The sequence below is a fragment of the Psittacula echo genome (genome assembly GCF_963264785.1).
Source record: "Psittacula echo genome assembly, chromosome: 5".
Taxonomy (NCBI): Eukaryota; Metazoa; Chordata; class Aves; order Psittaciformes; family Psittacidae; genus Psittacula; species Psittacula echo.
Window position 1 is genome coordinate 11,863,090 of NC_137739.1, and position 24,248 is coordinate 11,887,337.

General features: G+C 48.5%; 4 protein-coding genes across 19 annotated transcripts in view; 1 reads left to right on the forward strand and 3 right to left on the reverse strand.

The window, feature by feature from the left end:
- Nucleotides 1-44: 44 nt before the first annotated feature.
- LOC308221899 (hemoglobin subunit alpha) lies at nt 45-884 on the reverse strand. Its single transcript, XM_080619298.1, has 3 exons — nt 725-884; nt 383-587; nt 45-270 (listed from the first exon to the last, which is right to left on the reverse strand). The coding sequence occupies exons 1-3, from the start codon at nt 817-819 to the stop codon at nt 142-144; spliced, it is 429 nt and encodes a 142-aa protein (XP_080475424.1). The 5' UTR covers nt 820-884; the 3' UTR covers nt 45-141.
- Nucleotides 885-7,125: 6,241 nt separating this feature from the next.
- LOC308221484 (hemoglobin subunit alpha-D) lies at nt 7,126-8,142 on the reverse strand. Its single transcript, XM_080618498.1, has 3 exons — nt 7,822-8,142; nt 7,522-7,726; nt 7,126-7,265 (listed from the first exon to the last, which is right to left on the reverse strand). Exons 1-3 carry the CDS (start codon nt 7,911-7,913, stop codon nt 7,137-7,139), a joined length of 426 nt encoding a protein of 141 aa, XP_080474624.1. The 5' UTR covers nt 7,914-8,142; the 3' UTR covers nt 7,126-7,136.
- Nucleotides 8,143-10,300: 2,158 nt separating this feature from the next.
- On the reverse strand, nt 10,301-17,696 carry LOC308220935 (hemoglobin subunit pi). 6 transcript variants are annotated; one of them, XM_080617585.1, is made up of 5 exons: nt 17,152-17,261; nt 15,944-16,150; nt 12,372-12,541; nt 11,130-11,334; nt 10,301-10,578 (listed from the first exon to the last, which is right to left on the reverse strand). In XM_080617585.1, the coding sequence occupies exons 2-5, from the start codon at nt 16,037-16,039 to the stop codon at nt 10,450-10,452; spliced, it is 600 nt and encodes a 199-aa protein (XP_080473711.1). In that variant the 5' UTR covers nt 16,040-16,150; nt 17,152-17,261; the 3' UTR covers nt 10,301-10,449. The 6 variants fall into 6 exon arrangements, with proteins under 6 accessions (XP_080473711.1, XP_080473715.1, XP_080473712.1 ...); XM_080617589.1 differs by lacking the exons at nt 15,944-16,150; nt 17,152-17,261 and adding an exon at nt 17,599-17,696; XM_080617586.1 differs by lacking the exon at nt 15,944-16,150 and having other exon boundaries at nt 17,152-17,264.
- NPRL3 (NPR3 like, GATOR1 complex subunit) overlaps nt 16,985-24,248 on the forward strand; it is an 81,838-nt gene continuing 74,574 nt past the window's right edge. For 4 of the 11 annotated variants that reach the window (XM_080617571.1, XM_080617576.1, XM_080617573.1 and 1 more), the window contains exons 1-3: nt 17,155-17,288; nt 18,364-18,433; nt 24,089-24,127. In XM_080617571.1, coding sequence (XP_080473697.1) covers nt 17,171-17,288; nt 18,364-18,433; nt 24,089-24,127 — 227 coding nt within the window. In that variant the 5' untranslated portion in view covers nt 17,155-17,170. Of the gene's footprint in view, nt 17,289-17,727; nt 17,878-18,188; nt 18,208-18,363; nt 18,434-24,088; nt 24,128-24,248 lie in introns of those variants that run through there. The other 7 variants (XM_080617577.1, XM_080617574.1, XM_080617580.1 and 4 more) reach the window with 6 other exon arrangements.

The following is a 24,248-nucleotide window of genomic DNA, read 5'->3' on the forward strand; positions in this document are numbered from 1 at the left end:
CCGTTCCCTCCCGGCAGGCAGGAACCAGAGCAGGACACCAGGGCTGGAGCACAAATGCAACAGATTTTATTTCAGCTCATTTGTCTGCTTGCTGTTGGAGGCTGGCAGTGAATCGGGTCCAGCTCTAGCCGTGGTGCTGTCTTAACGGTACTTGGCAGTCAGCACACTGCCCACGGCGCACAGGAACTTGTCCAGGGAAGCGTGGGCCTCTGGGGTCAGGACAGAGGGGTTGTGGATGGCCACCACCACCAGGAAGCATTGGCCCAGCAGCTGAAAGACAAAGGAAGTGGGGTAAGAGGGTGGGATGAGGGGGTGAGGCGAGGGGGATGGACAGGGGGGTGCAGACGGGAGCCAGGCTGGTCACCCCTTCCCAGATGCTCACTTTGAAGTTGACAGGGTCCACGCGGAGCTTTTGGGCGTGGAGGTCGCTGAGCTTGGAGAGGGCAGTGGCGATGTCATCAATGTGGTTGGCAGCCTCGACCAGTGCGCCCGCCACCTTCTTGCCGTGCGCCTTGACCTGAGCAGAGCCTGGGCTCACGTCAAAGTGGGGGAAGTAGGTCTTGGTCTGGGGGTAGGTGACGAACATCCTGGAGAACAGAGGGTGTCAGGGACAGATGAGACGGGGACATGTAGGACAGGAACAGCTGTGGAGGGCAAGGGGACATGGGCAGATGGGAGGGGATGCAAGAGAGGCAGAAGGTACGACAAGGGAGATAGCACGTACCTCTCGAGGGCCTCGGCGCCATAGTCGTCGGCCTGGCCGCCGATTTTGGAGAAGATGCTCTTCACGTTGGTCTTGTCGGTCCCAGACAGCACCATGGTGACACCTCCGCGATGGCAGCCCCCAGCACGGGTGCCCCCGCCGGCTGCCGCCGCCCTTATATGCTGTACCGGGGCACCGCCCACCCCCCGGCCCGCCCCGCTCCTGGCCCCGTTCCTGCCCCCGCTCCTGCCCCGCTGGACCCCGGCCAGCGCCGCGCCCCTCTCCCCCCGCGGCACCGCACCGGCACCGGGCCCGGCGGGGGAGTCTCTGCCCCCTGGCACCAGCTGGGATGTGGGTCAGCATCAGCGCAATCGGGATGGCCCGTGCCCTCTGGCGCTGGCTGACTGCAGCGTTAGGCTTCGGTTAGGGTCGGCACTGGCACAGGCGCAGCAATGGGTGGCCTCCCTCCCGACACAGGCTGGGTTCGGGGCTGAGGTCCCTTGAGGTGCAGGCAGCTCTGGCACAGCCAGGATGTGTGCTGGCAGGGTGGTGGGGACAGCAGTGTGGGGCTGTGTCTTCAGTAGTGTCTGTGCCCCACAGACTGAGCCTGCCCAGCACCCCAGCACTCACACATGGACCCGCGAGCACCTGCACGGACAAACAGCTTCCACGCACACACGTGAACTGCTTCATACATACACTGCTGTCTAACACAGCCCTGCACGTGCATCATCGTTGCTCACTCACACCCTGCCAGCCAGCGTGGCCTCTGTACACACGGCCGCTCAGCCATGCTGCCTCACTGCACCTACTGCTCTTGTTCCCTCAGTGTACCCCAAAGTGTGTGCCCTTTTCACCCCCTGCTCCCTGAACCCCAGCCACATCCCTTTGCACACAGACCCTGGAGCTCTCGTGCTCCAGCCCTCTCTCCTGCACGTGTGCTGTGCTGGTCCCAGTGCTGCAAGGGACTGGGTGACCCTGAATCCTGGGAAGGGGGAACACTTGGTAAGACCATAGGGATCAGTGCCTGCACTGATGCAAACACTGGCAGGAGGAGCTGACAGTCAGGGAAGGAAGTCACGCAGGGCCCAGCAGCCCTGGCGAGCCCTGTGTGCCCCAAATGATGAAGGCAAGACAATAAGGGCAAGGAAGATGAGGATGTGAGGAAGATGAGGAAGATGAGGAGAGTTAGAAGGCCTGAAGTGCCTCCAGTAGGCTCAAGAGGTGGCGCAGGCAGGCAGGGGACGGTTCACATCGGTGTTTCCTTCATGGCCTATGGTTCTTATCATTTGTGTTTGGGGGAGATTAGCTCTAGCTGGCACCATTTCAGAGCAGGGAAGGAGGGAGGATGGGGGGGGGCTGATCTTCTTGGAAGCAGAGCCCAGGAAAACATCTGCGGGAGCAGCAATGTGCATGCTTCAGGGGACAAACTGCAAAGGCAGAAGAGCCCTTCAGACTGGTGGCACAAGGGTAAATGGATGGGTGTAAATGCACATGAAGACTCAGGGATGTAGGCTAGGATATGTGTGAGGATGGAGGGAAAGTGCTTTGGGCTCATGAGTGCCTTCCCAGGAGCAGGGGTGAGTGTAGTCCAGGGAACCCATGCACTCAGCTGCTCGCACTTGGGCACTGCGGGCATCACTCTCCTGATGCACGAATGCTCATCTCCTCCCTCTGGTGTCACACACGGAGCAACCCCAGGGATAGTTTAGTTTCTTGTAACCCATCAGCTGTGATCTAAAGCCAATGGGCTTTTAAATTCAGGCTCCAAACACCAGAAACCAGTGCTCTGTGCTGGACTGCAGCTCTGCCCGCTTTGTGGCTCAGGGCCACTGATTTGTGGCTTAGGGGCTTGAGCCCAGTAACAGTGTGCTTCATGGTCTGTAGTGGACTTTTTTCACTCCATGAACTTGTCTGATTGCTTTTGGAGCTCATACAGGCATTTTGCTCCTATAGCATCCCCAATGAAGGCCTAAACAATCGTTGTGATAGATGGAGCCAGGAAGTATTCATCCTATCCCCCAGATAATCCTTCAAGGGGATTTGACATTTGATTTAGCCAAACTGTCCTGGGTTCAGCAGTAGCAGTCATTTTTCTCCTTCTCAGTATCTGGTGCAGTGCTGTGTTTTTGACTTTCAGCCTGGGAACAGAGCTGATAACACCGATGTTTTTAGTTACTACTCAGTAATGTGTAGTCTGACCAAGGGCTTTCTGAGTCTCATGCTCTGCCAGGGAGGAGGGGAAGCCAGGAGGAAGCAGAGACAGGACACCTGACCCAAACTAGCCAAAGAGGTATTCCATACCACAGCACGTCATGCCCAGTATATAAAATGGGGGCAGTCACCTGGAAGGCCCAGATCACTGCTCAGGTCAGGCTGGGTATTGGTTGGCAGGTGGTGAGCGTTTGTATTCTCTTCCCTTGTTATTTCTTTTACCATTATTATTATTGGTGGTAGCAGTAGTGATTTGTGTTATACCTTAGTTACTGGATTGTTCTTATCTCAACCCGTGGGAGTTACATTCTTTTGATTCTCCTCCCCATCCATGCGAGAGCGGGGGGAGGGGGAGGAATGGGGGTGGAGTGAGCGAGCAGCTGCGTGGTTGCAGTTTGCCTGCTGGGCTTAAACCACGACAGTTCTTTGTGGTGCCCAACATGGGGCGTGAAGGGTTGAGATAATGACAGATCTGACCAGAGTGTGTCTAATCGTATTTGTGATAAGCATTTTTTGTTTTGGGTTAATAGTCACTCATCACAATGCTGATTTATTTGCTCTCAAAGTTGTCGCTCTTGATCTCAGAGTTTCAGCATGTCGTACCTTATTTACAGCCAGTATTTGGTGTTTTATCATTTATCAGCTGGGCTAAGGTTATTGTTTTGCTGTACTTCATGGCAATGACTTGTAATACAATAGACTCATTGATCATGAATCTGGGCTGGTATGTGTTCCCAGTGTGGTCATCACCTCTATACTTTGGGAGGTATATAACAGAATTGTTTAGCATCTTTGTTGGTGACATGGACAGTGGGATAGAGTGTGCCTCAGCAAGTTTGCCAATGACACCAAGCTGTGTGGTTCAGTTGATACGCTGGAGGGAAGGGATGCCATCCAGAGGGACCTTGACACCCTTGTGAGGTGGGCTGATGCCAACCTTATGAAGTCTAACTATGCCAAGTGCAAAGTCCTACACTTGGGTTGGAGTAATCCTAGGCACAGCTACAGGTTGGACAAAGAAGAGATTCAGAGCAGCCCTGCAGAGAAGGACTTGGGGGTGTTGGTCGATGAGAAAATGAACATGAGCCGGCTTCAGTGTGCACTCGCAGCCCAGAAAGCCAACCGTATCCTGGGCTGCATCAAAAGGAGCGTGACCAGCAGGTCGAAGGAGGTGATCCTTCCCTTCTACTCTGCTCTCATGAGACCTCACTTGGAGTATTGTGTGCAGTTCTGGTGTCCTCAACATAAAAAGGACATGGAACTGTTGGAACAAGTCCAGAGGAGGGCCACGAGGATGATCAGGGGACTGGAGCACCTCCCGTATGAAAACAGGCTGAGAAAGTTGGGGCTGTTGAGCCTGGAGAAGAGAAGGCTGCGTGGAGACCTCATAGCAGCCTTCCAGTATCTGAAGGGGGCCTACAAGGATGCTGGGGATGGACTATTCATCAGGGACTGTAGTGACAGGACAAGGGGTTAAAACTTAAACAGGGGAAGTTTAGACTGGATATAAGGAAGAAATCCTTTACTGAGAGGGTGGTGAGGCACTGGAATGGGTTGCCCAGGGAGGTTGTGAATGCTTCATCCTTGGCGGTGTTCAAGGCCAGGTTGGATGAGGCCTTGGGTGGCGTGGTTTAGTGTGGGGTGTCCCTGCCCATGGCAGGGGAGTTGGAACTAGATGATCTTAAGGTCCTTTCCAACCCTAACTATTCTATCTTTTTTTTTCTCCTTGGGTGGTCAGTCTACGAAGGAGACATTCCCTGACACCTTGTGCTCCTCCACCAGACTATTTACAGTGGGAGTAGATTCTGGAAGCTTTAAAGTTCCTGAATATCCTTTCGATGCCCTTGAAAGCACCCTGCTCCTCTTGCTGAGAGCCAGCTTGTTGCTGCCTCTGCTCTCTCTGTTTTGGCTATGGCCACACCACCCTGAAAACGCCCGATCTCATCCAATTGTGGAAGCTAAGCAGGGTCCAGCTCAAGTCTTGTCTAGGATTAGACGATGATATAGGAGGACCACTAAGAGATTTTCCCCAAGGATTGACAGTCATGAATGGCAAGGTGTGTGGGACAGTATGGGCAAGTATCTAGTCCAGTGGGCCCCTCCACTGCTTTGGAAGCATCAGAGATGGAAGGCAGCCGTATGGAGTCCTCAATGACAAGTTGCAGAAACTGCTGAAGGAGAGGGTGAATCAAGTCAGTTTGCTGAGGTGAAAGCCATCCAGCTGGCCCTGGACATTGCTGAACGAGAAAAGTGGCCAGTACTTTATCTCTGTACTGACTCATGGATGGTGGCAAATGCCCTGTGGGGGTGGTTGCAGCAATGGAAGCAGAGCAACTGGCAACGCAGAGGTAAACCCATCTGGGCTGCTGCACTGTGGCAAGATATCGTTGCCCGGGTGCAAAACCTGGTGGTGAAGGTATGCCATGTAGATGCCCATGTACCCAAGAGTTGGGCCACTGAGGAACACCAGAACAACCAACAAGTGGATAAAGCTGCTAAGATTGAAGTGGCTCAGATGGACTTGGATTGGCAACATAAAGGTGAATTATTTTTGGCCCGGTGGGCCCATGACACTTCAGGTCATCAGGGCAGAGATGCAACATACAGATGGGCTCGTGATCGAGGGGTGGACTTAACAATGGACACTACTGCCCAGATTATTCGTGAGTGTGAAACATGTGCTCCAATTAAACAAGCCAAGTGGTTAAAGCCTCTTTGGTATGGAGGACGATGGCTGAAGTATAAATATGGGGAGGCGTGGCAGATTGATTATATCACACTCCCACCAACCCGCCAAGGCAAGCGCCATGTGCTTACCATGGTGGAAGCAACCACCGGATGGCTGGAAACATACGCTGTGCCCCACGCCACTGCCCGGAACACTATCCTGGGCCTTGAGAACCAGATTTTGTGGCGACATGGCAACCCAGAGAGAATTGAATCAGATAATGGGACTCATTTCCGGAATAACCTTATAGACACCTGGGCCAAAGAGCATGGCATTGAGTAGGTATATCACATCCCCTACCATGCACCAGCCTCTGGGAAAATCGAATGGTATAATGGGCTGTTAAAAACTACACTGAGAGCAATGGGTGGGGGAACTTTCAAGCACTGGGATACACACTTACCAAAGGCCACCTGGTTGGTCAACACCAGAGGATCTGCCAACAGGGCTGGCCCAGCACAGTCAGAACTTTTACATATTGTAGAGGGGGACAAAGTTCCTGTGGTGCACATGAAGAATTTGCTGAGGAAGACAGTCTGGGTTATTCCTGCTTCAGGTAAAGGCAAACCCACTCGTGGGATTGCTTTTGCTCAGGGACCCAGATGTACTTGGTGGGTAATGCGGAAAGATGGGGAAGTCCGATGCGTACCTCAAGGGGATTTGATTTTAGGGGAAAACAGACAATGAACTCAATTGTATGCTGTTGCCTGCTATGTAGCACTTTTATACCCCACCAACTAGATGTCTTCAGGTCACCAGTGACTGGCCCTGACTTCCCTCCGACCATCATCCCAACAGAGAATGAACTTTGATAGAACCAGACGAGTTCTACAGTAAAGGAACGATCAGCATCAGCAGGCAACGATCCAACACTGCACACAGCTTCTCCTGCTCTGAAAGACTGTTACACAAGAGATGGAGCCTGACATCATGGACCGGACGGACTCAGCAGCTTTATAGGGATTGGTCCATGCACTAAGGAATGATCTCTCTCTCTCTTTGTGTGTGTGTGCATGTATATATATATACGAGACAAGAGTGATGGTACATTGAAAAATGTGGGATCTGAGCATGATGTGAATGGTATAGAACAAGGGGTAGATACTGTCCTGGGTTCAGCAGCAGCAGTCATTCTTCTCCTTCCCCCCCACTCCCCAGAGGGATGCAGGCACAGCAAGGTGAGAGGCTGAGCTGCATTCCATGGCTCTTGCTACCAGCATCAGCCACATCCCATGCTGGGGCAGGGTGGAAGCAGGCAGGGCCTTGGGAGGGCATCCAGGAAGCCTGTGGCCAGTGCTGCTCCCCTGTACCCTGGCCAGCTTCACCAGCAGGTTTCTCCCTCCCCTTCTCTCTCCCTCCCTCTTTCCTTCCCTCCCTCTGGTGTGACCACTGCAAAACTGCATCCTGCCCCAGTCCCCAGCCCCGGCACAGACGGACATAGTGCTGCAGCGGAAGTGTCTTTATTGATGGCACCCATGCGCAGGCGGCAGCTCATCTGTACTTCTCGGCCAGCACAGAGGCCACAGCCGACAGGAACTTGTCGAAGGCAGCGTGCACCTCGGGGGTGTAGTCCTTGCCCAGGTGCACAGCCAGCACCACCTGGAAGCACTGAGACAACAGCTGCAAGGCAAAACAAGGCTCAGCACTGCTGCTGTGGACCGCATCCCTCCATCCCATCCCTGTCCCCCTTCCTCCATCCCCGCCCCCCTGTCCCCCTTTTCCTATCCCTAGTCCCCCGACTCTCTTCCTTCATCTCCGGTCCCCTGTCCCCCCTTCCCTATCCCAGGACCCCTGTCCCTTTTCCTCCAACCTTGGTCCCCTGTTCTCCTTTCCCTGTCCCTGGTCCCCTGTCCCCAGTCCCCTGTCCCCCGCCTGCCTTGAAGTTGACGGGGTCGACACGCAGGCTGTAGGCGTGCAGGTTGCTGAGCTCAGACAGGGCCTGGCTGAGGTTGTCCAGGTTCTTGGCAGCATTGGCCAAGGCAGCCGCCACCTTCTTGCCGTGGCCGCGGATCTGGTCAGAGCCATGTTGCAGGTCGAAGTGGGGGAAGTAGGTCTTGGTCTGGGGGTAGGTGGTGAACATCCTGCCAGAGCGGGATGGTCAGTGCCGTTGATCCCCCACACCAACCCCCGTGGGCTCCCACCCCCCTGCCCCCTGCCCATGGGGCCTGGCCTGCACCTCTCCAGGGCCTCGGTGCCGAACTGCTCCAGGTGGCTCGATGACCTCTCACAGACCTGCTGGATCAGCTTCTTGTCATCAGCGGTCAGCATGGCGGCGGCTGGCAGAGGCAGGCAGGTCTCGGTGGCAGCCGGGTCCCGGGGGCCACCCTCTTATAGCAGCCGGCACCTCCACCCTGGCCTTATCTTATCGTGCCGAGGGGCGAGGGGCAAGGGGAGCCCTGGATGTGCAGTGCTGGGCCCTGCCTTGGGGGGCCCTGACTGCTCTGGGGGGCCCAGCCCTGAGGGGGCCCCCCCCAGCTGCCCTGCCCTACCGCCTGCACCAGCCCCACACCAGGCTGCGGGCTGGAGGCAGCACCCAGCTGTGCTACCCCATGGTTAGCAGCAGCCACGGGCATGTCCCGAGGGTGACAGCACATCCTCAAGCCTCCTGTTGAGATCCACCATTCCCTCATGCGGGCCATGTGTTGAGGTGGGTCCCACACGTGTCCCTGGCCCCTCATGTCCTCCAGCCCCTCTCTGACTGAAGCAGAGAGCCATTGAGAAGCCCTCCTGGGTTGTGCTGGGAATCTGCCATGAGAAACACCATCTCTCTAGCAGCCCGGAGAAACCTGGGAGGGGAAGAGCCTCCTTTTTGGTGCGTGGTCTTCCCAAAGTGCATCCTGTGATACTTGTCAGGCCTGCACTTCTTCCCTTCTTCCCACCCCGGCATGTGCTCCTGCCTCTCACCGTAAACTCTGGGATATTCCACAGGTGGATGGTGATGGTCACATCTTTCATTCAGCCTCTGTATGAAGTCATTGGCACAACTTTGGGGTTAGGGACGCAGCAGATGCTGGTGAGCACCCAAGCTGTGGATTCAAATGTTCAGGTTACCTGAGACCCACAAATGGGGAATGTTTTAAAACTGCTGTGGTACACTGGGTGACACATTTGGAGCAATTTGGTGGTTTCAGGGCTTCCATACCATCTCTCTAGCCCTTGCTCAAACACAGGCCCTATAGTTTGTAACTGAGATGAGGACCACAGCTTGCAGTGCTAGTCCAGGCTGTTGATCAGAGTGTGCTTAAGACTTTGCACACACCTTCTCATGTTAGGAGTCCTCTGAGAGAGGCACGGGCAGTGAATGTATCCTGATAAATACCTTTCTTCACAGCAGCTCATACAGTGCTGTGTTTCAGATTTGTGTCCAAAGCAGCCCTGATAACACACTGTTGTTCCGGCTTTTGGTGAGCGGCATTTGCACAGCATCAAGGCCATCTCTGCTTCTCACTCTGCCCCTGCCAAGGAATCGATTTTTGGGTGTGCAATATGCTGGGAGGGGACACAACTGGGCAGATGACCCAAACTAACCAAAGAGGTATTTCATACAATACAATGACATGCTCAGCAATAAAAGGGAAAAGAGGGGGGCTCAGGGAGTTTTTTGGGGTTTTCCCATCTTTTTGGCTCAGGAACTGGCTGGGCTGCCCTCAGGAGATGGTGGGTGGTTGCCTTTGCATCACCTGTTTTGTTTTGTTTTCTTCCCTCTTCTGCCAGTTATCTTTCATTTATGAAACAATTAGTTCTGTTCGCTTGTTTGATTGATTGATTGTGACCAACAGCTTTTCTTGCTTTTATTCCTCCTTTCCTCTTCCCCTCATCCCATTGAGGGGGAGAAGTGAATGAGCAACTGTGTAGTGCTTAGCTGCCCAATGGGGTTAACCCACAATACATATGTATGGAGGATCCCTGTGTCCCCCAGGGTGACCACCAGTTTCGTTCTTTTCCCTGTCACTTCTTTCCAGAGAAACCCTGGAAATCTGTGGTCCCAGAAATGCCATCAACACTGATCTGCAGTGGCCACTGGTATTCTCAAATTTCAAATGCTTGTAAAGTTCCACGTATGAAAACAAGAGATGCCAACCTGAGGGAACGGTCCCTTTACCAAACCTGTCCAGCAGGTGTGATAGCTCAAGGTGTTCACGAAGCACATCGGATACTTTGCCCATACCCCATGGAGAGGAGCATGAGAAGACAATGCTCATCACCTCTTTGGGTACATCACAATATATGGCAATGCAGGTTTTTTCACAACAGGCTGTGATGGGTTTTGATATGTCAAACAAAAAAGCCTGGATCCGTTCAATATCCCAGCAGGGTAAAAGGCTGCTTCCTGATCACCCTGAAACACTCTTTGGAGGATAGGCCTCGGTGAGCAGTAGTAATCACAGGGCTGTAGCTTGTTAGAAGCTTCTGCTCAATGTTATGTTATTCCCACTGAATATGTTATGATGTTATGTTATGTTATGCTATTCCCACTGAATTTACATAGCCTAGTACATTAATTAGTATATGAACTCATTAGTACATTAATTAGTAAATGAATTTACAATGTTTAGTATTTTTTCTTTCATATTGTGTAGAAATTTCAGAGCACCCCTGCCAGAACAGTCAAGTGCAGGTGGAACACAGGGAGATGAAAACACAGAGACTTTAGCTCACATTTGAATTATTTATTGGGTTTTGCAGGTGACCGAGCCTCTGCATAGGGGATTTGAGAGGACTGCATAGGAAGGGGTGAAAACCCCAGGGCCTGGCAGCAGGGGTGCACTATGGATGTGCATCCCTCATCCTCTGTGGAGCCCGTTTATCTGTACTTCTCAGTCAGAACAGAGGAAACACTGGACAGGAACTTGTCCCATGCAGCATGAACTTCTGGTGTGAAGTCACTGGGATAGCGAGCAGCCACAGAGCACAGGATACAGTGAGAAAGGAGCTGTAAGGGAAAACAGGAGGAAATCCATCATAATCAGTAACAGATGTCAGTCTAGGGATCTGCAATGGGTCTTGGTCACAGTATGCTCTGGGATGACAAGTATGTATCCCAGCCAGGTAGCACTGCTGCCTGATGTTATATATAAAAAAGCAGAGTTGCCTTCGGTGTAGGACAAAAGGCACTGCCTGATTCCACTCCATCTTCCAAATGTCCCTTTCTTTCTTCCTCACCAAAGGGAAATGCAACAAAGTGGAAATGTTTAGAATTTACTAAGACTTTGTTCAAGACAGGTGATATAAACTGATGTGTATAAATTACAACAAAGGCAACAGAGACTCTAGTCTGTCTAACACAAACCATAGGAGCTAGACCAGACCTTTCATTAAAAGATCCAATCTCAGGTTAAAAAGTGGGTGGAGAACAAGCAGCAACATGAGTTGACAAGGCTGCACAGTGAAGCCAGGGATCGAGCTGCCATTAGCCAAAATTATATATGGTCTTTTATTCTGTGATGGCAGTTTTCATCCCTGAAAGTCTGTGTGCTCACTCACCTTGAAGTTCACTGGGTCCACCCTGAGGATGTAAGCATGCAGCTCACTGAGCTTGGCCAAAGCACCTCTAATGTCCTCAATGTTCTTCACAGCCTCCCCAATGGCACTCATGACCTTAGAGCCATGACCACGAAGCTGAGGTGAGCCTTGGCTGAGATCAAAGTGAGGGAAGTAGGTTTTTGTCTGGGGGTAGCTGAAGAAAAGCCTGGAGGAGAACATGAAGATGAGATTGAGCAGTGGAAATGGCATGCATGAGATGGCAAAACCTCAGAGCAAGTGCAATGCAAACCTGCCAGCTACAGAAGTGTGCTCTTCAGCAGTTGTAATAGGGCTTTGGCAGCTTGAAGCTTGCATCAGGAAGGTCTTTCTGCTCTTAAACTTCTTCTGCAGCACATACAGATTAGACAGTGGGCTAATCTGTATGTACTAGAGAAGAATTATATGCAAAAAGAAATTAGAACTCAATGTATTTTTGTTTGGTTTAAATAAATAATGGCCCACAAATTATTACTACATTTCTCATATTACATTGTAAGCCAGTCTGCAGGACCTTCAAACTAATATGAGTTGAACAAACCAGAATTGATATGAATGGTACTCAGAATCCTGGAAGAAGTATCACAGTGCTTTATATTGAGCTGTAGATAACACTTAAATAACTTTGAATAACATAATTTCTGGGTAACTTCCAGGCTGTTATCCCTTTTGTGCCAGCTTCCTTAATTTGTATGAATTTTGGATTACTGCGCTATACTTCATGTGAGGGGTCTGGTTGCCTTGTTTCCTAACAGTTTGTTACTTATCACTGGAACAATGAAACATGAGTACCCGGTGAATTTAGTGGATAGTTATTCTCTAAATGCCCAGAAATTGCAAGAGAAAGCACATCACTTGTACAATAAACCACTTCAAGTGCATTTCTGAACAGTGATAACCCTGTTTCAGGACTGAATATGAATGGCTTTGAATTCCTTGCCAGGGCTCCTGGCTATGAATTATTCTGAATTGCTGTAATAAGAAATAAACCTATAAAATTGCTTAGAAAAATATGGTTTGCTGTGAGATTTTGAAGCATTTTGTAGCACAGATATAATTCCATATAATTACATACCAAACAACACAGATACCATCCACCAGCTCTCACCAGTCCCGGTGTGCTCTCACTCATGCAAGTTTTACACGAGGTGCATTCTAATAGCAAAGCCAGAGGCACCCTCTTTGGAGGAGTTGGGGGGGGCTTACCTCTCCAGTGATTCTGCCCCAATGGCATCGGCTTGGTTGGCCACCTTTGCCCAGATGGTGACCACAGCAGCCTTCTCAGCTTGAGTCAGCGTCATCGTGCAGGAGGATGCAGGCTCGATCTCCTTGCGATGGACGCTCAGAGTGGGGTTGGACTCATCACCCTGGCAGCCCTGGTTATAAAGAGGAAGGGGAGAGTGGATGTTGGCGCCTGTCCACACTCATTGGTCACTTCAGAGGTCCACCCATGAAGATGGGAGACTCTTATCTCCCCGTGAAACCATGTCTGTTTCGGCAAGGGTCAGTGCACTGGCCTCCTTGCTTGCTGGTGTTATCAGTTTCTTGCTTCTTACCATAATGGCTGTGTGGTCTGTAGAAATTGTCTGAACACATACTGATACATGAACAGAGAGATAATGCTGTAAAATTCCATTGATGAAGCACTAGAACACATCTTTAAGCTAAGGAGCATATGGACTTCAAGCATGCTAAGGAGCTTGGAGAAATATCTGCATTTTCTCACTTGTTTCACAGGTGTGAACACAAGACCCTGAGGTTTTCTGTGCCACATCATACACTTCCAGTATATGTGGGTGCCATGTGGCACAATATTTCCTATGAAATGGTTCCTAAATAGTGGTAAGGACAGACTGGGATATGTGCAGTGTTGTTTAGAAGGGGAGTGAAGCCAGATTTTGTGGGAATAAGTGGATATTTTGCCATTTGTTTCAGCACTGCCAGGACTCGACTTGGCCAGCCTCTTGCAAAGAATTAGGGACTCACTCTGCAATTAATAGTGCTTATAACAGCACCACTAGTTATGATCCCTATGGGTACAGGGAGAGAGCTTATGCCTCATACCGCACACCTCTGATTTCTAGCTGTGTGATCCCTTTTAATTATCGCTAGTACTGTAAAATAGCACCCTAGCCAGTGCTGGCATGCACTGTGCTACATACTGGACATGCACAGGAAAGCCTGGGCCCATGATAGGTGGCAAGTAGCTTCAGGGCACGGGCACTTTTGATGGGTGATGGACCAAACAAGCACAGGAAAGACCAGCACATGTCTGTAATCACAGATAAGTGGGCAAAGTGTCAAAGAAATACTCTACTGGAGATGGTCGCTGCTGAACCTCTGGGAATGAATATCCTGCCAGCACATGAAGCAGAGGTAAATCTCTCTGCCACCCTGATAAACTACAGCAGCTGTACACATCACCACTGAGTGCTGGCAGCCATGCAGGGAAAGCTGGCTGGTACAGTCAGAGAGGTCAGATAATGTTCTCTGCCTAAATAGCCTTCCATGCTTGTGCAGAGAAGGTTGCTATGTATAAGCCAGATTTCTCGCCAAGATGTGTCTGTGTTTCACAGCAATGCTACTGACTGCTACAGAGGGTACTCCCCAGACATAGTCGTCCTGATAAGAGGAATCCTAAGAGGATTCCAGGGATCTAATGATACTTGGGTCCACAAATAGGCCTCATGCTCCTGGGGCTGTGGCTCTACCTCTGCATCTTGGAGTCAGGTGGGAAAGAACCAGTGGTGCTAGAGAACCAGTATGGATGTGGTCAGTCAGTGGCTGTTGTATCCTCTGGTATCCCCAGGGTCCCAGTGCAAGTGGCACCTGGAGAAGGGCTCTGACCCACCCCTTGTGCTTTTCACTGGGCTCTGAACTGAAGCCTCTCCACATGTCATCTGTCACACGAAGCAGGAGAAACCTTGGGCTTTCCCAAAGGGCAGGTGCAAAGCATTTGATACTGTTCAGTCTGCAAGTCTGGCTGGGTTCGGTGATCTTGTATTATCATCACCTCTGCGGAGGCCAACCACCTTATCTGCAGTTTAAGATGGTGCTCAGTGCCACAGCAGCCTCCTCAGCCCTCTGTCCTCTGGCTGGGTGGCTGGGTAATTCACTTCTCTCTGTGCCTCACTTTAAGAGGGGATACAAGAGGGGACTCACCTCAGATCCAGGGAGCACAATCACTTTACCATAAAGAAAATTATCAGAGTGCTCTTTGTGTATCCTCCCTTTGACAAATGCCATACATGTCCACTGAAAAACCAGAGCTGTCTGGCTATGCAGATGCAGTGCAGTTTCCAATTAAAAGTGCCTCTGATGGCATGGGCAGCAATCCTTCAGTCAGAGCACAGGACAATGCAATATTCATTTTATGCAGCCTAAATGGATGGAGGCACCAGGCAAGGCTGTATTCACCATTCCTTGCTAGACTCATTTCAAAAATTTGCAGTTTTCCCATAGAAAAATTACTTTGAAAATAAAGATGTTGTTAATTATACATTTATTCAATGTTTCTGTCTCTTCCCCAAAGTGCTGCCTCTTACACTGCCTGCTGCATGGCTGTGCTCCAAGTTCTCCTCAGTGAGAATGCTTTTAATCAGAGGTTACTCAGTCAACACCCGAATGAAGTGACTGGCCCATATATACCCAGGGATAAGGCAGAGACTATCAGGACTCTTCCTACTTTGCTGCCCACTCTTTAACCTGAACATTGATCTTTCATGACTGCAGGATTATGGTCTATGCAGGCAGGATGATTAGAGTGGAGGGTTCATTATCACTGAAATCTTTATGAATTCTGGGAGATACTCTTGCACTGTCACAAAAGACAGAACAGACAAAAGATGACAGTGGTTTGCTAGAAGGAGATCATTGCTTGCCTAGGATCAGGGCTGCGCTGGGAACAATTGCAGGAACTCCTTAGGAATGCGCCTGGTGAAAGAAACGTGACCCTCAGCCATGTCCCATGATGTGACATGGAGAGTGACCATCTCTATCCTTGCGTGGACCTCAGCCAAGCTCCTCCATCCCAGTGCTCCAGCTGCCCTCAGGATAGTAAGACACAGCAGACCCGGCCTCAGCAATGCAAGCAGCTGGACAACATGGGTGCTGGTGTTCCTCTATCACAGGATCAACACTGAAGCTCTGTCCTCTGGGAAATCTCACCAGATCTGCCTTCCTTTCTTGCTGCTGCTCAGAGTTATGATTCATAGACCCATAGCACAATGTCCACTCTTGGGCAGATGATAAAACTTTGTCATGAAGCTGTGAAATGTCACCAAAGGTGATTTTTAGTATTAACATAGGTCTGTTTTAATCCTGTCCCAAAAGCAGGCTGCTAGAGTTTCTCATTTTAAATGGCAGAAATGAGCAACAGGACTGTTTGCTCCTTATAAAATTAGGATTATAATTTCCATCAGCCCTGACTGTAAATCCAGCAACCAATTGAACGGCACCACTGTGAGGTCAGGGATAACTTTCCACACAGGTCTCTATTCTCCATGGGCACTGCCTCCCCCACATGAGGAATTCCTGTGGATAAGGTGGCACATAGATCTGCTCCAATTCTGATAAATTTGGGGCACCTTAAGTTTTAGAAATCTTAAAAGTGGAATCTAAATCCTGGCTTTGTTCTTTAATTTCCTGACAGTGTTCAGAGAACTTGCAACTTTGTTTTAACTAAACTATGGCCTCCAACAGCTGGAAAGACAATTACATCTGTAATTGATTAAGAAAGTAAAATTATGCTTCAAAGCAGACACACTGGGGACTTTTACCGTAGCTGCAGAGTGCGGGTGCATGAGGAATGCTCTGCTGTGATAATACGACTGCTCTTTAATCTCCCTTAGACAACTCTGCCCCCTCAGTGACATCTTCTCTTGCTTCAGGGGTTATCGCTGGCCTTGCAGAGAATGGCCCTGCAGGTTACACCCATGCTGCATGTGCTCATCTCCCTCTTCAGCCACCATCTCTGTGCAGTGTCCCTGGGGGAAACCGCAGAGCAAAATTCAGAGTGGGGATATCTCAGAGTGTTCAAATGTGTAAATAATGCAAGCAAGTACAGAAGAATTTGCATGCAAAACCCAGGACATCTTCTCTTGTAATTGCCGATAATTTCTGATCTCGGTTAAACACAAAGTAAGACAAAGGTACCAAGACAGCTGCCAGGGGAAGTAACATTACTTTTACTAATCTACAGCCAGGAGTAAATTTACGGGGACCACAAGGTATTAGTGCTGTAATGCCCTGAGATCACGCAATGAACGTGTGAAACAAGATGAAGTGAACCTTTCCATGAGCATGGGGAGCCAAGGACCTGACTTTGGCATCCTGCCCTCTGTGGGCACCCAGCAATGGCTGACTCGCTAGGGAGGAACAAGCCCACGCTGCCGTTTGCCAACGACTTCAGTAAAACTCTGGAGATGTGAAAGTCTGAAATGACTGAAAGGCTACAAATGACCCATAGAGGACAATGGCAATGAGCAGCCCCAAGCAGCCCCTGCACTGCAGCTCTGGGGCTAGTGCTGTGGCTGCTCCGCCATGCTGAACTGGGGGTGCTGGGCCATGCTGGGGGCACTGGGCTGATCTGGCTGTAGCCACGTGAAGCACTGGAATAAACTGGAAATGCGTGGAACAGGGAGCAGTGTCCATGGAACTACTAGTCTGAATGGGGGACACTGGGTTGACAAACGGCAGTGCTGGGCAGGGGGTGGGTGTGTGAGGTGCTGGGCTGAACTGGGGGCACTGGGCTGTACTGGGGACGCGGCTCCGGGGCGCTGGGTTGATCGAGGTTGTGAGACGCCGCAGCTCAGCCCGCAGCCGGGAAGCCCCACTGCTCCGTCCCCGCTCCGCCTGCCTGCAGCCGGTCGCCGCGGCCCGGGCGCTGGTAGCAGCGGAAGCGGAAGCCAGCAGTGCCGGGCGGCCTTCCTGCGGGCCGGGCAGCGCCGAGGCGTGCTGTACTGTACTGCACTGTACCGTACCGTACCGTACCGCGGTGCGCCGGCATGGGCGAGAGCACCAGCCCCATCAGCGTTATCCTGGTGAGCTCGGGCAGCCGCGGCAACAAGCTGCTCTTCCGCTTCCCCTTCCAGCGCGGCGCCGAGCACCCCGCCGCACAGGCCAGTAAGTGCGCTACTCCCGGGTTCCAGCCCGGCCCGGCCCGGCCCGGGGAGTGCGGGAGACTCCGCCGGGGGCCCGCTGCAGCCCGTGGGGGCCTGCACCCCCCCGCAGCACTACGGGGCTGGTAAACCTCACACCCCGCACACTGTCCCACACACACCTCTCACACACTCCTCACAGCCTCCACACGCCCCTCTCACCCCACACACACTCCAGGTACCCTCCACACACCCCTCGCACTCCCCTCACAAGCACCCTAACACCTCCATGCCTCATACCCCCCAGGTGCCCTGGCACCCCCACAAGCACACACCTCACCCTCCACTTTAATTGAACCACGTTAGTGCTGGGTGTTACGGAACCAGTGCTTGGTGGTTGTTTTCCTGGATGAGCTGGAGCTGTAAGGCAAGGTGGAGGCAGGGGGAGAAGTGAGGGTCTTGGTGTGTGGCCTAAAGGTGTGGAAGTGATGAAGCTCTTAGACTCTGGTCGCTTGCTAACTGACATATATCATGAGAGGTTTGGCACCCGTCTAGATTGTGAATCACTTTCTACCAGGAGAGAATCGTCTTTAAACCATTATTTGTTTTTATAGGTAAAATCTGCCATGATGTCTTTCTCTTTTGGCTGGCTGCTTCCCTCCCACCCCACTTCTGCTTTTTGTTGGTAAACGGTTTTGATACCTGTGACTGCAGGAGGGGCTTCTGAAGCATTATGGTCATGAAACCTGAGCAGTAATGAGGGAAGTGCATCAGTCAAAATTCTGTTTTCCACTCTCTCTAAAACTGCGAAGGGTTACCTGGCACTTGAGAGAAAAGTTGTTTCTGTGAATGTTAATTTTCTCCTCTTTATCCCCTGAAGATGAAAGCCTCTTTCTCCTGTTGTTTTATGTGTTTCTGAATGAGAACAGAAAAAACAAGATCAGGTACTTCTGCCTAAAAATGAAGGGGCTTTCTGCTTTTAGTACTACTTTTTTTAGATCTGCCTTGTCAATAGTTTTAAAAGAGCACAGATGGGTATTTTCTTAACACACACTTTAAGGAAATTGTTCCAAGAAAAAGTTGTCTGTTCTTTGCTTCAGATAAACCGAGGAGTCGATATGCTGTGAATGGCTCTGGTGACACCACAGAAGATCCCGATGGGGACTCCAGGTAGGGGGAAACATTTCTCCTTGCCCAAGATTTTGAAGCAGAGGAGACATGGACCCTGGCTCTGTTGCCTCCTGATTCAGTAGGCAAATTTTCTCAGACTGTATAGACAACAGCCGGGCAGAAAATGCTTTAATGCAAAGTATGGGCAAATGAGTACTTAGTAATGAGGAATGTCTCACGAGGAAATGCTACTGAATCTGTTGTTTTCTGGGAAAGATATAGGTCGGGTATTTCATGCCCACTAGAAAGGCAACGTTACTTTTTCAGAACTAGGAGTATTAATCCTTTGGCAAAATTCCACTTTTCTTTACCTGCATACCTCTTCACTGGATTCAGTCGCCTTGAATTCTTTCCTAGCTCATGTAGTTGTCGTATGGAGTTGCTGTGCACTAATGAAAAATTTGGTTTCCCCAGATGTAGCTGCTTTTGTGTCTATGGAGTAAAATAGTAGCTCAAAAGAAAAGTGAGACTTAAAGAGTTTTTCCATTGCAGGAAATCCGTGGGTAACAAACACATGGAAAATAGGCAGTGTCCAGCATGCATGTACATACAAATGGACTCTGTAATTAGTTTCTGTAGAAAATCTGAGATCTGCTGCATGGTTCTAAATTTGTCACTATCGGATATGACACAAATCCGGGAAATAAAAAGGTTTTTTTTGTCTGTTGGCCCATAGTTCAGTTGCAGATATTTTTTTTTTGTGATATATGTTTAAATCCCCAATATTAATAAAATGGGCCAGTTCCTCTGTGCTCTCTTATAACAGTGAAAAAGGAGTATTCATCACTTGTGTCCCCCCAAGAAATTTAGATTCCAACCTCACAACATGTAGACGTGTTCTTAACTCTATGACAGAGAATGGCTTAGCTGAAATTAAAACCACCCATGACAGTAAACTTCATCAATTCATATGTTTTTCCAGGACTGGGATATTATGAAAAAGCATTTTGATTGAGGTAGTAACCTGTACCTCTTGCCTCTTCTGGCATCTTTGAAACCTTCAGATATTGCCTTCTGTTGTGTCTCCGGTGAGTGCAGTTCGGTACAGGGTACAACTCCAATGGGAGCAAGCCCTGGTTTTGTAAGTTTGGGAATTGGTGAATGGCATTGTGCTATATGCTATGGACAGCAGCTAGTGTGCACATTAGGAGGGCTCAGTGCAGTGCTGGTTATCTCAGGGATTTTGTTGGTTGCTGTTCAAAACCCTGGCTCTAGTGTTTCCTTACGTAGATTAAGATGGTGTTGGAGCAGAACCAGCTTCTGTCTAATTCTGATTCTTGTTGCCTCTGCCATTTCCACAGGTTGGAAGAAGCTCTTAATGTGGAGCTGTGATGGCTGAACGTTGCCCGTGGTGCTGAATTAGTGTGATGCAGTATGTGGCTACTATAGTGATTTAGGAAAAGCTTTTATGATTTCAAATTATGGTTAGATGAGAAAACTGCTAGTATTTTCCTGAAACTGGTTTTAAGTAGATTGAATGTGCTGGCATATAACCCACGTTAAGAAAAGATTTAGATTATTTCATTGTAGTGGTGTCCGGAACTCTGGACTTGAAAGTTAGTGTTTAATCTCCTGATCAGGTATTTGTTAAGCTTTTAGTGTGTAAAAGGGATCTCTCAACTGAGTTCACTAAACGCAAGTATTACAGTTCTGAAGTGCTGAATGAAACATACTAAGACAGAAATCCCCTCTGCGGTGATGGTATTCGGAAAACAGAAGTTGTCACTTGCACAGTTTCGTATATAGCAATACATACAAATTCATGCTTACTCTTACTAAGGTCAGTGTTTATAAGCCTCACATCTTCTTAGATGAAATTGAGCTGTTTGCCAACACCAGTCTATTAGTAGGAAGTACCTTAAATTATCTCCCATGGATCTGTCTATGGCTGCCATGCAGATGAAGGGGAAGTAGAAGAAAAGGAGCATTTATGTTGCTCTGAAAATGCTGGTTCTGTTAGAGGCCAGATACTGAGGTCCAGCACACTACTTGTGCTGCTTACATGGCTGGGCATCTGCATTCAGAAATTCAAACTGGGTTTCTTTATTGAAAAGCTTTTTCCCAATACCAGTGTAATCAGTGTTGTAAGTATGCTGCATCCCATACAACTGATGTAGGAGTTAAATGTATCCTTCTCTTCAGTGACAGCAGCTTGTGGAAGAAACCACTGTTTATATGCTGCTGCTGTTAATTTATATTAGACAAGAGGAGGTTTGTTGGCAGAGGTAATATCTTTCCCTGGACTTTTGCGCTGGAAGAAGGGCCTGTGTACCTAAAACTTCTGTTTGTACCTTAACTGTTACCTAATTCTGATTGTAGCCTAAAACTTATGGTTTAGGTACACAGGCTCTTCTTCCAGCACAAAGCAAAAAGGGATTTTCAGAAGTGTGTACAGCAGATTGCTCAGATTTTTGATTTGTATCAGACTGGTTTAGGAGTAACAGAAGTTGATACTTTGGAGTAGGAGAGATTTTAAAGGGAGAGTGGAGGCAGAAAAGTGCAGATGTCTTGGAGATTGTGCGATGCATATGATTTGTAAACTAGGAACAGAAGGAGTTTACTTTTCATATACTGTAAAACCAGTATTGTCATTGAGCCCGTGGGGTTTTTTTCCCTCACCAGTGTTCTGAATCTTCACTCCTGGGCACTCCTGGTTGGAATGTGTTCTGTGGTTTCCCATTGAGACCAGGAATAGTGACTGGTTTAGTGAGAGCCATTGCCCCAGTGGCAGCTCTGTCTCTGTGAGTTTGTTCTTCCACAGTGCAGTGGTGCAGTGGTTCTCTTCCTGAAGCACTCGGTTCAGTATGAACTGAGAGATTTCACCAGCATGAAGTCCAGTCTGTTTTCTGCCGGTGGTGATTTTTCAGATTGGAGTTGCCCTTGATGAAAGTAATTTATCAAATCGTTCATATTATTTCTGGAAGGCTTCTTCAAGGAAGAGGTGGCAAAAAGATTCCTTTTAATCACTGAATCACAGTAGCATCTGTGGATGGTTTTGATGGCACAAATTGAGGCTTTGGAGGGGGCAGACTTCTAGGTGGGGTTGATGGTGTATGGCAAGTTTGATAATGTTGAGGGGTTGGATTTTCCTGTGTTTTCATGTTCCATTGCAAAGGTTGATTCAGCTTTACTTTATTGCTGCAATAGTTTTTATGAGGGATGAATACATCCTCTTTTATACTGGATGGCTGCCTTTAATTTACTAGCAATTTAGCACTGATTGTAGCCTAAAAGTAAGGTTCACTATGGCTTTTTCCCTATGCTATTGGAACCCAGATCGATTACTTTTGAGCTGCCCTTTCCTGGAGCTGTTGAGGTGTATGTATTCCTTTATGGCCTCAGAAAGAACAAAATTAGATCAGTTTGGGTGCCTTAACTCCATTTTGGTATAGCATAATGATATGCATAATTGGATTTCTTTTAGTCTTTAGACTCAAATTTCCTGGTCATTGTTAAGCTTTTTGGTTTTTATAGACAGCTGCAGCCTATTCATGACAATCCTACCTCTAGGTTACCAGTGTGTGCTTGTATTAATTTCTACTTAACAGAGCTGTGAGTTTGAGTCTTCAGGATATAGATTTTTCTCCCTTTAAAAGGAAGTCAAGCAGCAGAAGTGGTTGAGGTGTGTTGGTGGTGGCTGTGCAACAAAAGGGTATTCAGAAGAATCTGTCACTGTCAAAACAAATTGCCTGTCAGTTGTCTCTGTTGGCTTCTTCTCAGCCTTTAATCATTTGCTGTCTTCAGAAACATCCTTCAGTTTTTGAGTGCTTTACCAGTAATACATAGCCCTCACAGTTCATGGAGTTGACTGCATGTCTCCTTCCTCCTCCCAAAAAACAGTGAGGCAAATACCCTTTAGAAGCCATGAGATAATCATAGAATCATAGAATAGTTAGGGTTGGAAAGGACCTTAAGATCATCTAGTTCCAACCCCCCTGCCATGGGCAGGGACACACCACACTAAACCATGTCACCCAAGGCCTCATCCAACCTGGCCTTGAACACCGCCAAGGATGGAGCACTCACAACCTCCCTGGGCAACCCATTCCAGTGCCTCACCACCCTCTCAGTAAAGAATTTCTTCCTTAGATCCAATCTAAACTTCCCCTGTTTAAGTTTTAACCCGTTACCCCTTGTTCTGTCACTACAGTCTCTGATGAACAGTCCATCCCCAGCATCCTTGTTGAATTGATTTGAAGTGGTTTTGTAGTTTTTCTGAAAGTGGTATAGTCAGCAAGCAAAAATTCTAATGAGGATGCACGTATAGCAACATATGTTAGACCAGACTTGGCATTTTTTAGTAGCCTAACTGACTAACCAAAAGAGGTTTAGCAAGTGCGTCAGCATTGATGTCATTAATTGGCCAAACGCTTCTGTTACAACAAATCCCAAGTTACTGACAAACAAGGAGTTGAATGTCTCTTTCTAACAAACAGTAGTTCTCCTGTGATAACATTTCTGTATCCTCTGTCCCTCTTTCACTGGACTCCAGTGTTCTTCCTTGTATGTGTTCTGAAAGGCTTCCTTTCTGTAAGCCCGTGCTTTTCCATTCGTCCATCCATGCCTTTAAACACCCTTCCTGTAATATCACTCTCTTTGTATAGTTTGTCATTTAGGATTGCTCTAGGTTCGCTTTTCAACATGACCAGTAGAAATCTGCTGTCTTTTGAATTAAATAGTTGTTAAGGTTTTCATTTTGCATCCTCTTTCTAATGTGGACAATATAAAGTTTTTATCAGATTAATTTTTTAGTATATTTGGGAAATTTATTTCAGGAAACAAGTCCTGTTTTTCCTTGGTGTTTGAGGGGAAAAAAAGAGGGCTTGACTTAAAATGAAAATAGGTGTTTGTTTCTCTGGTACAAAAGTGAGTACAGTTGTTAACAGAGCCTTGCTCTGTACACCTCTTGTAAAGAGCCTTTTCAGGTTGTTTGCCTTGAAAACTTTTTCAGCCTCCTCTTCCTAAGTTTCTGCTTATTGCCTGAGACAGGCAGAGAGTTGGAGAATGATTTCATGCTTGTGCTGTGAGTCTGGCCAGGCTTGTACCCATTGTTTAGATCCCTGGGGGGATAAGCAGCAGCTCCGTGTGCAAGGCCCCTTATAGAATCCTGGCTGTACATGCAACAATAAATGTTTAGCATCCTCTTTTTATGGGTCTTGTGAGTATGGGAGCACTAGAACCAACTGTGAAGAGCTATGGGTCGTTTGGGGCTGCACAGGATGTTCCTTTGGTGAAAATGCTAGTAATAGTCTAGAAAAGAAACTAAAGTTTAGAATCTGCTCTAAATCAGACTGCAACCTCTTCTATTTTTTCTTAAGGTAAGCATGAAATAAAATATATCATGTAAATACAGCTCCATAAATGCAGTGTATTGTGGAACTACATTACAGCAGCTGGTATTAGTGAGAAGATGAAAATGCCTTGGCCTCTTTCTCCGTGTTGTCAATCTAAGCCTGCAGTATGTCCCTGGAATTCACCTACCATTAACTTTTGACTCTTTGCAATAGTGTATTTCCTTTACAGGACTTTAACCCTTAATGCTTCATCCTAGTTTTTAATATTATATCTTTTTTTTTCTTTGTATTTTGTGTACTTGCCTCGTTTATTTTCTTTTGTTGTATTTTTTTTGTGTTTATGGCCATGTTCCCATTTCAGAGACCAATGTCCTCTAACTGATGAGCAATTGGTTTCGGGGTAAGACCAAACGTTCTAAACAATCACCTTTGTCTAGAATGGCTTTCTTTTCTCACCATCCTTATAATTGTGCTTTGTTTCTGGTTTCTGTTTTACACCAAATGATGAGATAATTACATGC

Excerpts from the sequence above, each read along its gene's own strand:
- LOC308221899 (XM_080619298.1), bottom strand. The coding sequence starts at position 819 with ATGGTGCTGTCTGGGACCGACAAGACCAACGTGAAGAGCATCTTCTCC. Across the intron at positions 588-724 it reads GGCGCCGAGGCCCTCGAGAG|GATGTTCGTCACCTACCCCC; the intron begins GTACGTGCTATC and ends TCTGTTCTCCAG. Across the intron at positions 271-382 it reads TGGACCCTGTCAACTTCAAA|CTGCTGGGCCAATGCTTCCT; the intron begins GTGAGCATCTGG and ends TTTGTCTTTCAG.
- LOC308221484 (XM_080618498.1), bottom strand. The coding sequence starts at position 7,913 with ATGCTGACCGCTGATGACAAGAAGCTGATCCAGCAGGTCTGTGAGAGG. Across the intron at positions 7,727-7,821 it reads GGCACCGAGGCCCTGGAGAG|GATGTTCACCACCTACCCCC; the intron begins GTGCAGGCCAGG and ends CCGCTCTGGCAG. Across the intron at positions 7,266-7,521 it reads TCGACCCCGTCAACTTCAAG|CTGTTGTCTCAGTGCTTCCA; the intron begins GCAGGCGGGGGA and ends TTTGCCTTGCAG.
- LOC308220935 (XM_080617585.1), bottom strand. The coding sequence starts at position 16,039 with ATGTCACTGAGGGGGCAGAGTTGTCTAAGGGAGATTAAAGAGCAGTCG. Across the intron at positions 12,542-15,943 it reads ACCCGCACTCTGCAGCTACG|GGCTGCCAGGGTGATGAGTC; the intron begins GTAAAAGTCCCC and ends CTTTATAACCAG. Across the intron at positions 11,335-12,371 it reads GGGGCAGAATCACTGGAGAG|GCTTTTCTTCAGCTACCCCC; the intron begins GTAAGCCCCCCC and ends GTTCTCCTCCAG.